General features: G+C 53.0%; 1 protein-coding gene across 1 annotated transcript; it reads right to left on the bottom strand.

The window, feature by feature from the left end:
- Positions 1 to 1710: 1710 nt before the first annotated feature.
- tmem134 (transmembrane protein 134) lies at positions 1711 to 12946 on the bottom strand. The gene is made up of 8 exons (XM_088642651.1): positions 12670 to 12946; positions 11701 to 11941; positions 10730 to 10797; positions 9892 to 9981; positions 9377 to 9453; positions 4366 to 4410; positions 3663 to 3716; positions 1711 to 2665 (listed from the first exon to the last, which is right to left on the bottom strand). The coding sequence occupies exons 2-8, from the start codon at positions 11908 to 11910 to the stop codon at positions 2583 to 2585; spliced, it is 627 nt and encodes a 208-aa protein (XP_088498777.1). The 5' UTR covers positions 11911 to 11941; positions 12670 to 12946; the 3' UTR covers positions 1711 to 2582.
- Positions 12947 to 12983: the final 37 nt, after the last annotated feature.

Genomic DNA, 12983 nt, shown 5'->3' on the forward strand with positions numbered 1-12983 from the left:
CTTTATTGTGGCTTGTTAGACTGCAGTACTTTACTGTGGGGTATTAGACTACACTACTTTACTGTGAGGTGGTAGACTGCAGTACTTTATTGTGGCTTGTTAGACTGCAGTACTTTACTGTGAGGTATTCGAATGTAGTACTTTACTGTGGGGTCTTTGTATTACGTTGCTATTCAATGCCGGAGACCCTCTTAGAATTACTGAGTAAAACAAATTATTTCACATCATGAAACGATTGTTTTGTGCAAGACCTCCAGGCGTATGAGTCATCTCTAGTCCCATGTAGCTCAAAATCATCCTGGTGTCATTTTTAACAGAAGCACTAGCTAGATTACTGATATTGGGGTTGTCCAGCTGTAACTGCGTTGTTGGCTTAATTCAACTCCTCTCAGGAATCTCTAGCACAGCTCGTTCTCCAGGGAAAACTGTCCTCTCGGGAATCTCCAGCACGGCTCGTTCTCCAGGGATAACTGTCCTCTCAGGAATCTCCAGCACGGCTCGTTCTCCAGGGAAAACTGTCCTCTCCGGAATCTCCAGCACGGCCCGTTCTCCAGGAACAACTGTCCTCTCAGGAATCTCCAGCACAGCTCGTTCTCCAGGGACACCTGTCCTCTCCGGAATCTCCAGCACAGCTCGTTCTCCAGGGAAAACTGTCCTCACAGGAATTTCCAGCATGGCCCGTTCTCCAGGAACAACTGTCCTCACGGGAATCTCCAACAAAGCTCCAGCTTAGCCTATGTCCAAGAGGAAACAACCTGTAAAGAATCACCATCACAGACTCACAACTTTTATTTTGAATGCTCAGGGGGATCCATAGGAAAGGTTAGATACAAGAGAAGGGCACTCAGCCCGTTGTTCCAACTGAAAAGGGTCTGTAACATCATTTGCCTTCACTGAATACCTATAGCAATTCCTGAGCCAGTCCTGGAGCAGGTGACTGGGGACTCAGCTTACATCCACAGAGGTATTCTCAAAACACTGGCTCTGGAGATGACTTGTGTCAACAAACAGACAAAGCCACGGAGAAGGAGGAACCGAAGGCCTGACAGCGAGAGACCAGTACCGACAGAAACAGTCAGAATTCAAGTTCAGACACCAAGAGACAGGTACTGAGAGGGACAGACAGAACCAAACGCCAGAAAGCGAGACACCGGTACCGAGAGGGACAGATGGAACTGAACCTCCGACAGTGAGAGACGGGTGTTGAGAGAGAGGACTGTCCACATGGAAACGTTCAAAAGCGAGAGACCTGTGCTGAACCAAAGGTCCGACCCATCAATGGCGAAACCAGTGAGGTTGACAATGAAGAAGACAGGAGACAGCCCTGATGGGGGTCGTCAGGGAGCCACTAGAGACTGAGGAACTTCTCCATGTCATGTTCTGTTCGCTGGGAGAGCTCTACTGGACCTGACCACCCTGTAACAAGATCCGAGACCCTCTTGACCCCTGCCTCTACCGGATCCACCCTTCCATGCTTTGGTCTTCTCATCAGGGTCCAGACTGACGCACACAGCCCCTCACAGCACACTGGGTTGCAGGGGGACGTTTTTTAAAGCTTCACTCTGAGAAAGATCTGAAGGTTTCATTCACCAGACAGCTTCTAGGTCCACACAGGGGACCATAACCCGTCCAACCTGAGTTCTGCTGGTGCCTGCCAAGATCACAACCGGCCAGCAGAACAGAAGCAAGTCACAGCCCGTACACACATCGTTTTTTATTTTTCTCAGTTTTTTATTGTCAGCTTCATCCTCAGTTTATTTTGGCACAGGTACAGAGACATGAAGTTTTCACTCTGTAAATGACAGACAGACACACTGAGACACAAACAGGCAGACAGACAGTCACTCCCACAGACAGACACTCAGTGGTTGTTCCACAGTACATCAGAGCCATTAAGGAATCACGCAACAAGTTCATGAACAGGGACACTGGAAGAAGCCAGTCATTCCCTTCCACTGTAGTGATAAAACCCATGATTGTGCTATACAACACTCCCGAATGAATCATTGCAATATTAAAATCAAAACAGGAAATTCAAAAACAAAAAGAAAAAGTAGAAATACAGTAATTAGGTAAAATACTGATTAGTTATTAACTGGGATTATAATTAGACACCCAGTGACACTGACAGCAGTCTGAGACACTCCAAGCTGTACTGGACTGACATTACTGTGATCTTGATTAGTTATTAACTGGGACTATAATTGGACTCCCAGTGACAATGACTGCAGTCTGAGACACTCCAGGCTGTATTGGACTGACTTTACTGTTAGCTGGATTAGTTATTAACTGAGATTATAATCATACTGAATTGACACTAACAGAGCAGTCTGAGACACTCCAGACTTTACTGTGAAAGTGATGTGTCAGAGAAGGAGGAACAGATAACCTGAATTACTATTATTTGAATTTACTTTTATTCTGCAGTTCAAAATAGACACAATGCAGAATAAATGTAAATGCATAAAAACTGAAAATACCCATAGTGAAGATGTGTTTTAAACAAATATGTACATCAAAGATGTCACAGAGAGGTGAGAGTTCAAACATGTCTTGGAGGTCAAAGGTTAAGAATTCAAATGTCACTTCTCGAAGTAAGGCAGGTAGAAGAACCGGAATCCTCTCTTCCCTTGGACAGCGCAGTAGATAAAGATGACATGATACACTGAGAGAAAGAGAGACAGGTTATTACTTACCAGGACTGCCTAGATACTCCAGTACATTAACACTGCACTGAGAGAGAGGGGTTAATACAGTACAGACACACTGACTGGACACTACAGTACATTAACACTGCACTGAGAGAGAGGGGTTAATACAGTACAGACACACTGACTGGACACTACAGTACATTAACACTGCACTGAGAGAGAGGGGTTAATACAGTCCAGACACACTGACTGGACACTACAGTACATTAACACTGCAGTGAGAGAGAGGGGTTAATACAGTACAGACACACTGACTGGACACTACAGTACATTAACACTGCACTGAGAGAGAGGGGTTAATACAGTCCAGACACACTGACTGGACACTACAGTACATTAACACTGCAGTGAGAGAGAGGGGTTAATACAGTCCAGACACACTGACTGGACACTCCACTCCAGTACATTAACACTTCATTGAGAGAGTTTGGTCTATGGAAGCAGTGTGGAACCGTGGTTCTGGACTCAGATATGGAAGGTTTTGGCTTTAAATTCCAGGTGAGATCTATGTCCACCGGTATGAGTCTGCAGGTGTAATCACTGCCCTTAACGTTGATGTAGTTAATTGATGGGACTACTGTGTGAAATCATCCAATATGTTGGAAGATGGTGTGACTAGCTGACTAGACCGTCGCTGCCCACTGTATTCTGTAGGCCAGGCTGTATACTGTTCCCATGAAGATCGCTCTCTTTCAAAGGCAAGAGGCTAGAAAATCACAGGGACTGACTGCTGCCGCTGCAATCAAGAATCTTTCGTGTGCAAGCAGGGACTGCTGGTCCCTCTGATACTCTGAGGTTAGGCTGATGCTCATGTCCGATCAGGAATGAATGACAGCTGCCAACGACCACTGCTCCCAATACTAAACACACTTCAGAGACAGCTGGGCAACATTTAATGACACCCTGCATGAACCACATAACAAAACAAGTCCCAGATGATCCAACACGTACCTCCGGGAATGAAGAGGAGGAAACCAGGAACAAAGAAGATGGCACTGGACACACCTGGAGAGAGATCACACCAAGACACACTGAGACACCCCAAGATACCCCGAGACACACTGACACACTGACACCAGCTCCAGGACACTCTGAGACACTGAGACACTGAGACACTGAGACACTGAGACACTGACACACTGACACACTGACACACTGACACACTGACACACTGATACCAGCTCCAGGACACTCTGAGACACTGACACACTGATACCAGCTCCAGGACACTCTGAGACACCGACACACTGACACACTGATACCAGCTCCAGGACACTCTGAGACACTGACACACTGATACCAGCTCCAGGACACTCTGAGACACTGACACACTGACACACTGATACCAGCTCCAGGACACTCTGAGACACTGACACACTGACACCAGCTCCAGGACACACTGACAGACAAAGACAGATAACACACAGACACAACGACTGAAAGACAGACAGGACGAGAAACTGACTGAGCACACAGATAACACACAGGCACACTGACAGAGAGACAGACAGGAGGAGAGACTGACTGAGCACACAGATAACACACAGGCACACTGACTGAGAGACAGACAGGAGGAGAGACTGACTGAGCACACAGATAACACACAGGCACACTGACTGAGAGACAGACAGGACAAGAAGGGGGTATTATTTACCTGCAGCAGGATTCATCTGTACAGCTATACCAGCGAGTATCAAAGCTGGAACAGAGGGGAGGCACCAGGTCAGAGGGTAACAACACAAGATTTTCTTTTTTTTAATAGAATAGGACAGAACCAGTGGCCAGCAGGTCTGATTCTAATTTTATATCCTATTACTAATTATCCCCCTGCGGCAGACACGTCACCCCTAAACCACTCCCTCCCCCCACCATAGACACGTCACCCCTAAACCACACCCACATCCACTCCCCCGCCGCAGACACGTCACCCCTAAACCACACCCACCCCCACCGCAGACACGTCACCCCTAAACCACACCCTCCCCCGCCGCAGACACGTCACCCCTAAACCACACCCATCACCCCTAAACCAGACCCATCACCCCCACTGCAGACACATCACCCCTAAACCACACCCATCACCCCCATTGCAGACACGTCACCCCTAAACCACACCCACCCCCACACCCACACCCCTGCTGCAGACACGTCACCCCTAAACCACACCCACCCCCACACCCCCGCCGCAGACACGTCACCCCTAAACCACACCCACCCCCACCGCAGACACGTCACCCCTAAACCACACCCGACGCAGACACGTCACCCCTAAACCACACCCACCCCCACCGCAGACACGTCACCCCTAAACCACACCCGACGCAGACACGTCACCCCTAAACCACACCCACCCCCACCGCAGACACGTCACCCCTAAACCACACCCACCCCCACCGCAGACACGTCACCCCTAAACCACACCCGACGCAGACACGTCACCCCTAAACCACACTTTCCCCCCACCATAAACACGTCACCTCGATACCACACCCTCCCCCACCGCACACAAGTCACCCCTAAACCACACCCTCCCCCCACCATAGACACATCACCCCTAAACCACACCCTCCCCCCACCATAGACACGTCACCTCGAAACCACACACCCCACCGCCGCACACACGTCACCCCTAAACCACACCCGATGCAGACACGTCACCCCTAAACCACACCTGTCCCCCCACTGCAGACATGTCACCCCTAAACCACACCCACCCCCACCGCAGACACGTCACCCCTAAACCTCACCCACCCCCACCGCAGACACGTCACCCCTAAACCACACCCACCCCCACCGCAGACACGTCACCCCTAAACCACACCCACCCCCACCGCAGACACGTCACCCCTAAACCACACCCACCCCCACCGCAGACACGTCACCCCTAAACCTCACCCACCCCCACCGCAGACACGTCACCCCTAAACCACACCCATCACCCCTAAACCAGACCCATCACCCCCACTGCAGACACATCACCCCTAAACCACACCCATCACCCCCATTGCAGACACGTCACCCCTAAACCACACCCATCACCCCCATTGCAGACACGTCACCCCTAAACCACACCCACCCCCACACCCACACCCCTGCTGCAGACACGTCACCCCTAAACCACACCCACCCCCACACCCCCGCCGCAGACACGTCACCCCTAAACCACACCCACCCCCACCGCAGACACGTCACCCCTAAACCACACCCATCACCCCTAAACCAGACCCATCACCCCCACTGCAGACACATCACCCCTAAACCACACCCATCACCCCCATTGCAGACACGTCACCCCTAAACCACACCCACCCCCACACCCACACCCCTGCTGCAGACACGTCACCCCTAAACCACACCCACCCCCACCGCAGACACGTCACCCCTAAACCACACCCACCCCCACCGCAGACACGTCACCCCTAAACCACACCCTCCCCCGCCGCAGACACGTCACCCCTAAACCACACCCACCCCCACCGCAGACACGTCACCCCTAAACCACACCCGACGCAGACACGTCACCCCTAAACCACACTTTCCCCCCACCATAAACACGTCACCTCGATACCACCCCCTCCCCCACCGCACACAAGTCACCCCTAAACCACACCCTCCCCCCACCATAGACACATCACCCCTAAACCACACCCACCATAGACACGTCACCCCTAAACCACACCCTCCCCCCACCATAGACACGTCACCTCGAAACCACACACCCCACCGCCGCACACACGTCACCCCTAAACCACACCCACCATAGACACGTCACCCCTAAACCACACCCTCCCCCCACCATAGACACGTCACCTCGAAACCACACACCCCACCGCCGCACACACGTCACCCCTAAACCACACCCGACGCAGACACGTCACCCCTAAACCACACCTGTCCCCCCACCGCAGACATGTCACCCCTAAACCACACCCACCCCCACCGCAGACACGTCACCCCTAAACCACACCCATCACCCCTAAACCAGACCCATCACCCCCACTGCAGACACATCACCCCTAAACCACACCCATCACCCCCATTGCAGACACGTCACCCCTAAACCACACCCATCACCCCCATTGCAGACACATCACCCCTAAACCACACCCATCACCCCCATTGCAGACACATCACCCCTAAACCACACCCATCACCCCCATTGCAGACACGTCACCCCTAAACCACACCCATCACCCCCATTGCAGACACATCACCCCTAAACCACACCCATCACCCCCATTGCAGACACGTCACCCCTAAACCAGACCCATCACCCCCACTGCAGACACATCACCCCTAAACCACACCCATCACCCCCACTGCAGACACATCACCCCTAAACCACACCCATCACCCCCATTGCAGACACGTCACCCCTAAACCACACCCACCCCCACACCCACACCCCCGCCGCAGACACGTCACCCCTAAACCACACCCACCCCCACCGCAGACACGTCACCCCTAAACCACACCCATCACCCCTAAACCAGACCCATCACCCCCACTGCAGACACATCACCCCTAAACCACACCCATCACCCCCATTGCAGACACGTCACCCCTAAACCACACCCACCCCCACACCCACACCCCTGCTGCAGACACGTCACCCCTAAACCACACCCACCCCCACCGCAGACACGTCACCCCTAAACCACACCCACCCCCACCGCAGACACGTCACCCCTAAACCACACCCACCCCCACCGCAGACACGTCACCCCTAAACCACACCCTCCCCCGCCGCAGACACGTCACCCCTAAACCACACCCATCACCCCTAAACCAGACCCATCACCCCCACTGCAGACACATCACCCCTAAACCACACCCATCACCCCCATTGCAGACACGTCACCCCTAAACCACACCCGACGCAGACACGTCACCCCTAAACCACACTTTCCCCCCACCATAAACACGTCACCTCGATACCACCCCCTCCCCCACCGCACACAAGTCACCCCTAAACCACACCCTCCCCCCACCATAGACACATCACCCCTAAACCACACCCTCCCCCCACCATAGACACGTCACCTCGAAACCACACACCCCACCGCCGCACACACGTCACCCCTAAACCACACCCGATGCAGACACGTCACCCCTAAACCACACCTGTCCCCCCACCGCAGACATGTCACCCCTAAACCACAGCCACCCCAGCCGCAGACACGTCACCCCTAAACCACACCCTCCCCCACCATAGACACGTCACCCCTAAACCACACCCACATCCACTCCCCCGCCGCAGACACGTCACCCCTAAACCACACCCACCCCCACCGCAGACACGTCACCCCTAAACCACACCCGATGCAGACACGTCACCCCTAAACCACACCCACCCCCACCGCAGACACGTCACCCCTAAACCACACCCACCCCCACCGCAGACACGTCACCCCTAAACCACACCCACCCCCGCCGCAGACACGTCACCCCTAAACCACACCCACCCCCACCGCAGACACGTCACCCCTAAACCACACCCGATGCAGACACGTCACCCCTAAACCACACCTGTCCCCCCACTGCAGACATGTCACCCCTAAACCACACCCACCCCCACCGCAGACACGTCACCCCTAAACCTCACCCACCCCCACCGCAGACACGTCACCCCTAAACCACACCCACCCCCACCGCAGACACGTCACCCCTAAACCACACCCGATGCAGACACGTCACCCCTAAACCACACCTGTCCCCCCACTGCAGACATGTCACCCCTAAACCACACCCACCCCCACCGCAGACACGTCACCCCTAAACCTCACCCACCCCCACCGCAGACACGTCACCCCTAAACCACACCCACCCCCACCGCAGACACGTCACCCCTAAACCACACCCACCCCCACCGCAGACACGTCACCCCTAAACCACACCCGACGCAGACACGTCACCCCTAAACCACACTTTCCCCCCACCATAAACACGTCACCTCGATACCACACCCTCCCCCACCGCACACAAGTCACCCCTAAACCACACCCTCCCCCCACCATAGACACATCACCCCTAAACCACACCCACCATAGACACGTCACCCCTAAACCACACCCCCCCCCACCATAGACACATCACCCCTAAACCACACCCACCATAGACACGTCACCCCTAAACCACACCCACCATAGACACGTCACCCCTAAACCACACCCTCCCCCCACCATAGACACGTCACCTCGAAACCACACACCCCACCGCCGCACACACGTCACCCCTAAACCACACCCACCGCAGACACGTCACCCCTAAACCACACCCACCCCCACCGCAGACACGTCACCCCTAAACCACACCCGACGCAGACACGTCACCCCTAAACCACACTTTCCCCCCACCATAAACACGTCACCTCGATACCACACCCTCCCCCACCGCACACAAGTCACCCCTAAACCACACCCTCCCCCCACCATAGACACATCACCCCTAAACCACACCCACCATAGACACGTCACCTCGAAACCACACACCCCACCGCCGCACACACGTCACCCCTAAACCACACCCACCATAGACACGTCACCCCTAAACCACACCTGTCCCCCCACCGCAGACATGTCACCCCTAAACCACAGCCACCCCAGCCGCAGACACAGACAGACAGACCGAGGAGAAGACAGAGAGACACAGAGAGACGGACAGACCCAGTCCAGTGAACAGCAGCAGGAAGGAGGCGCAGACGACTCTCCTGTTCTTCAGGATCAGGGGGTGTCGTGTCCAGCTGTGGAAACAGCAGCAAACTGAACGCCATGACTAACTGGACCCTCACCTGCTGTGAGGTCATACCCTTGCAGTGACACCCCCAGTGAGGTCACACAGTATCACAACACCCCCTTGCAGAGACTCCCGCTCAAGGTTGACCTCCCCCGTGCAGCTCGACAACATCCCATGAAAGTCCCAGTCCCAGAGAAGAAGACAGGCAGGAGAACTGACCGACCAGCTCTGTCACGTCACCTCCAGTTGCAGAGTCAAAAACACCCACAGCTGAAGCTCCGAAGACTCCCTCACACACTGCCTCCCCTTGTCCACACTCACCTGTCTGCTGCCAGCTGCACTTCCCCTCTGCCTGCGAAGGACTGGGAGGCGCTGTTTCCACAGCACTGCTTCCCACTGGAAAACGCAGTTCGGGACAGTGGAGAGACTTCTCCTTCAGACTCACCTGAAACACTCCCTATAGGACCGCTGGGTGCTGGAGCTCAGAGTACTGAAGGACCACTGAGAGCTTCGAGTGGACAGAGAGCTGGGATCCCTGAGAGACAGAGAGGTTAATACAGACACTGACTGGACACTCCAGTACATTAACACTGCACTGAGAGAGAGGGGTTAATACAGTCCAGACACACTGACTGGACACTCCAGTACATTAACACTGCACTGAGAGAGAGGGGTTAATACAGTTCAGACACACTGACTGGACACTACAGTACATTAACACTGCACTGAGAGAGAGGGGTCAATACAGGTCAGACACACTGACTGGACACTACAGTACATTAACACTGCACTGAGAGAGAGGGGTTAATACAGTCCAGACACACTGACTGGACACTCCAGTACATTAACACTGCACTGAGAGAGAGGGGTCAATACAGTTCAGACACACTGACTGGACACTCCAGTACATTAACACTGCACTGAGAGAGAGGGGTTAATACAGTCCAGACACACTGACTGGACACTCCAGTACATTAACACTGCACTGAGAGAGAGGGGTCAATACAGTACAGACACACTGACTGGACACTCCAGTACATTAACACTGCACTGAGAGAGAGGGGTCAATACAGTACAGACACACCGACTGGACACTCCAGTACATTAACACTGCACTGAGAGAGAGGGGTTAATACAGTACAGACACACTGACTGGACACTCCAGTACATTAACACCACTGAGAGAGAGGGGTTAGTGACAGAGGAGACAAGAGAAAGGATCCCTATGTAATTCAAATATGCAGTCAGAGAGACAGATTCTCAGACGCAGCAGAGAACCAGACCTGATTTTGAAGAAGCTGTTGAAGGCATGTCCACCAGAACTCAACCCGTCCTCATCGTTCTGCAGGTTCTGATGGACAGACAGACAAACAGACAAAACCAGTTATTGCTTAAGAGGAAAGTTCACAATCACATCTTATTAACTCTACCATTCATTTACTCAAGGACACCCTGTCCTCTCTGTCTTGTATTTCTCTTAGTATTTCTTTAGGGTCAGTTTCCACACAGACACCCACAGAGAGACTCCAGGGTCAGTGTCCACACAGACACCCACAGAGAGACTCCAGGGTCAGTGTCCACACAGACACCCACAGAGAGACTCCACTGTCAGTGTCCACAGAGAGACTCCTACAGAGAGACTCCAGGGTCAGTGTCCACAGAGAGACTCCACTGTCAGTGTCCACAGAGAGACTCCCACAGAGAGACTCCAGGGTCAGTGTCCACAGAGAGACTCCACTGTCAGTGTCCACAGAGAGACTCCTATATAGAGACTCTAGGGTCAGTGTCCACAGAGAGACTCCAGGGTCAGTGTCCACAGAGAGACTCCCACAGAGAGACTCCAGGGTCAGTGTCCACAGTGAGACACCCATAGAGAGACTACAGGGTCAGTGTCCACAGAGAGACTCCAGGGTCAGTGTCCACAGTGAGACACCCACAGAGAGACTCCAGGGTCAGTGTCCACAGAGAGACTCCAGGGTCAGTGTCCACAGTGAGACACCCATAGAGAGACTACAGGGTCAATGTCCACAGAGAGACTCCAGGGTCAGTGTCCACAGTGAGACACCCATAGAGAGACTCCAGGGTCAATGACCACAGAGAGACTCCAGGGTCAGTGTCCACAGAGAGACTCCAGGGTCAGTGTCCACTGTGAGACACCCATAGAGAGACTCCAGAGTCAGTGTCCTCTCCCTCTCTCCCCTGTTCCAGTGTCTGTCCCCAGTCCCCAGTCCCCTGTCCCCTGTGCCCCTGGTACCTGGTATTTCAGGCTGGACTGGTCAGCCTGTGCGGAGGAAGACACCCCGATGGTCGTGTTCGCAGTTTTGGCTGGTCCCGTGTTGGCAGACTGTCGTGTGAAGCTGAGCGTCCCAAACCTGGAACCGCCTTCAGCCCCCTCTCTCCCGACCTCGGCCTCCTCGTCCCCGTCCAGGGAGAAGGCGTCGTCAATATTGAACTGAGTCGCCATGGCAACTATAGTCGCCCGCCCGAAACTGACACTGAGGGGGACATGAACAAGGTCAGCCTGAACACCCCAAAACACCACCCCCGCTCGAGGTACAAGTCCTACGGCCCTGACTGCATCTGGCATAGTGCTGTCTGGAGGTTCTAGAGTAATACCGAACAGTGCAGCACCACCGCACACTGAATTATACACTAAACCACATCAACAGTCCAACAGTCCTGCTAACTGTATAACGGACTATCGCAGGGTAGAATTTAGTGCCTTGCTGTAGGTGCAGTTTACTGTATAACGCAGTATTATACTGTAGAATCAGTTTACTGCATTGTAGACTTAGTTTACTGCATCATGGGATGATTCTAAGTATAGTTTCCTGTAGTATGAGTACTATGGAGTATTTAGTGTAGGCACAAATAACTGTAAACTGTATTTACTGAAGGCATAAATAATTGTGAAATATTATACTGTTGTGTTGGCACAGCTTGCTATAATAAAGTACAGTATACCGTGCTGTACCATGGTGTAGGTTTTGCAATCTGTACTGCACTGTATATTGAAGTGTACATGTTACTGTATAATAATGCACCGAGCTGTACTGTATGGTCTGTTGTGGGTATTTGGTGAGGGTGTATTGTACGTGTTACTGTATAACATGACACTCAGGTGTACTGTATGGTCTGTTGTGGGTATTTGGTCACGGTGTATTGTACGTGTTACTGTATGATAACGTATTGAACTGGGAGCCCCAGTCCCAACTGGTCTTACTTCTTTCCCGCTTGCGTATCCGGTCCTAGCACCGTTCGATCCTGACCGCTTCTCCTCCTTCAACGAGTGATGCAGTCCTGAACTCAAAAACCAAAACAAATCATTAAGTATTTTTCGCAGATCCGGCACAACCCCGGCACTCCAAAACTTAAACTTCTCAAACTTTTCCTCTTTCCAGAACGGCGATCGACAGGCGATGTCTGGTTTGAAGAAACACAGAAAGGCACGAATAATCGATATAGGAGTCTGTGCAGCTACTGGCTCGTCTGCCAATCGGTGTCCGCGTCATCAGAACAGAGCGACACTGAGACACT

Source organism: Lepisosteus platostomus, chromosome 8 (assembly GCF_059453375.1).
Source record: "Lepisosteus platostomus isolate fLepPlt1 chromosome 8, fLepPlt1.hap1, whole genome shotgun sequence".
Classification (NCBI taxonomy): Eukaryota; Metazoa; Chordata; class Actinopteri; order Semionotiformes; family Lepisosteidae; genus Lepisosteus; species Lepisosteus platostomus.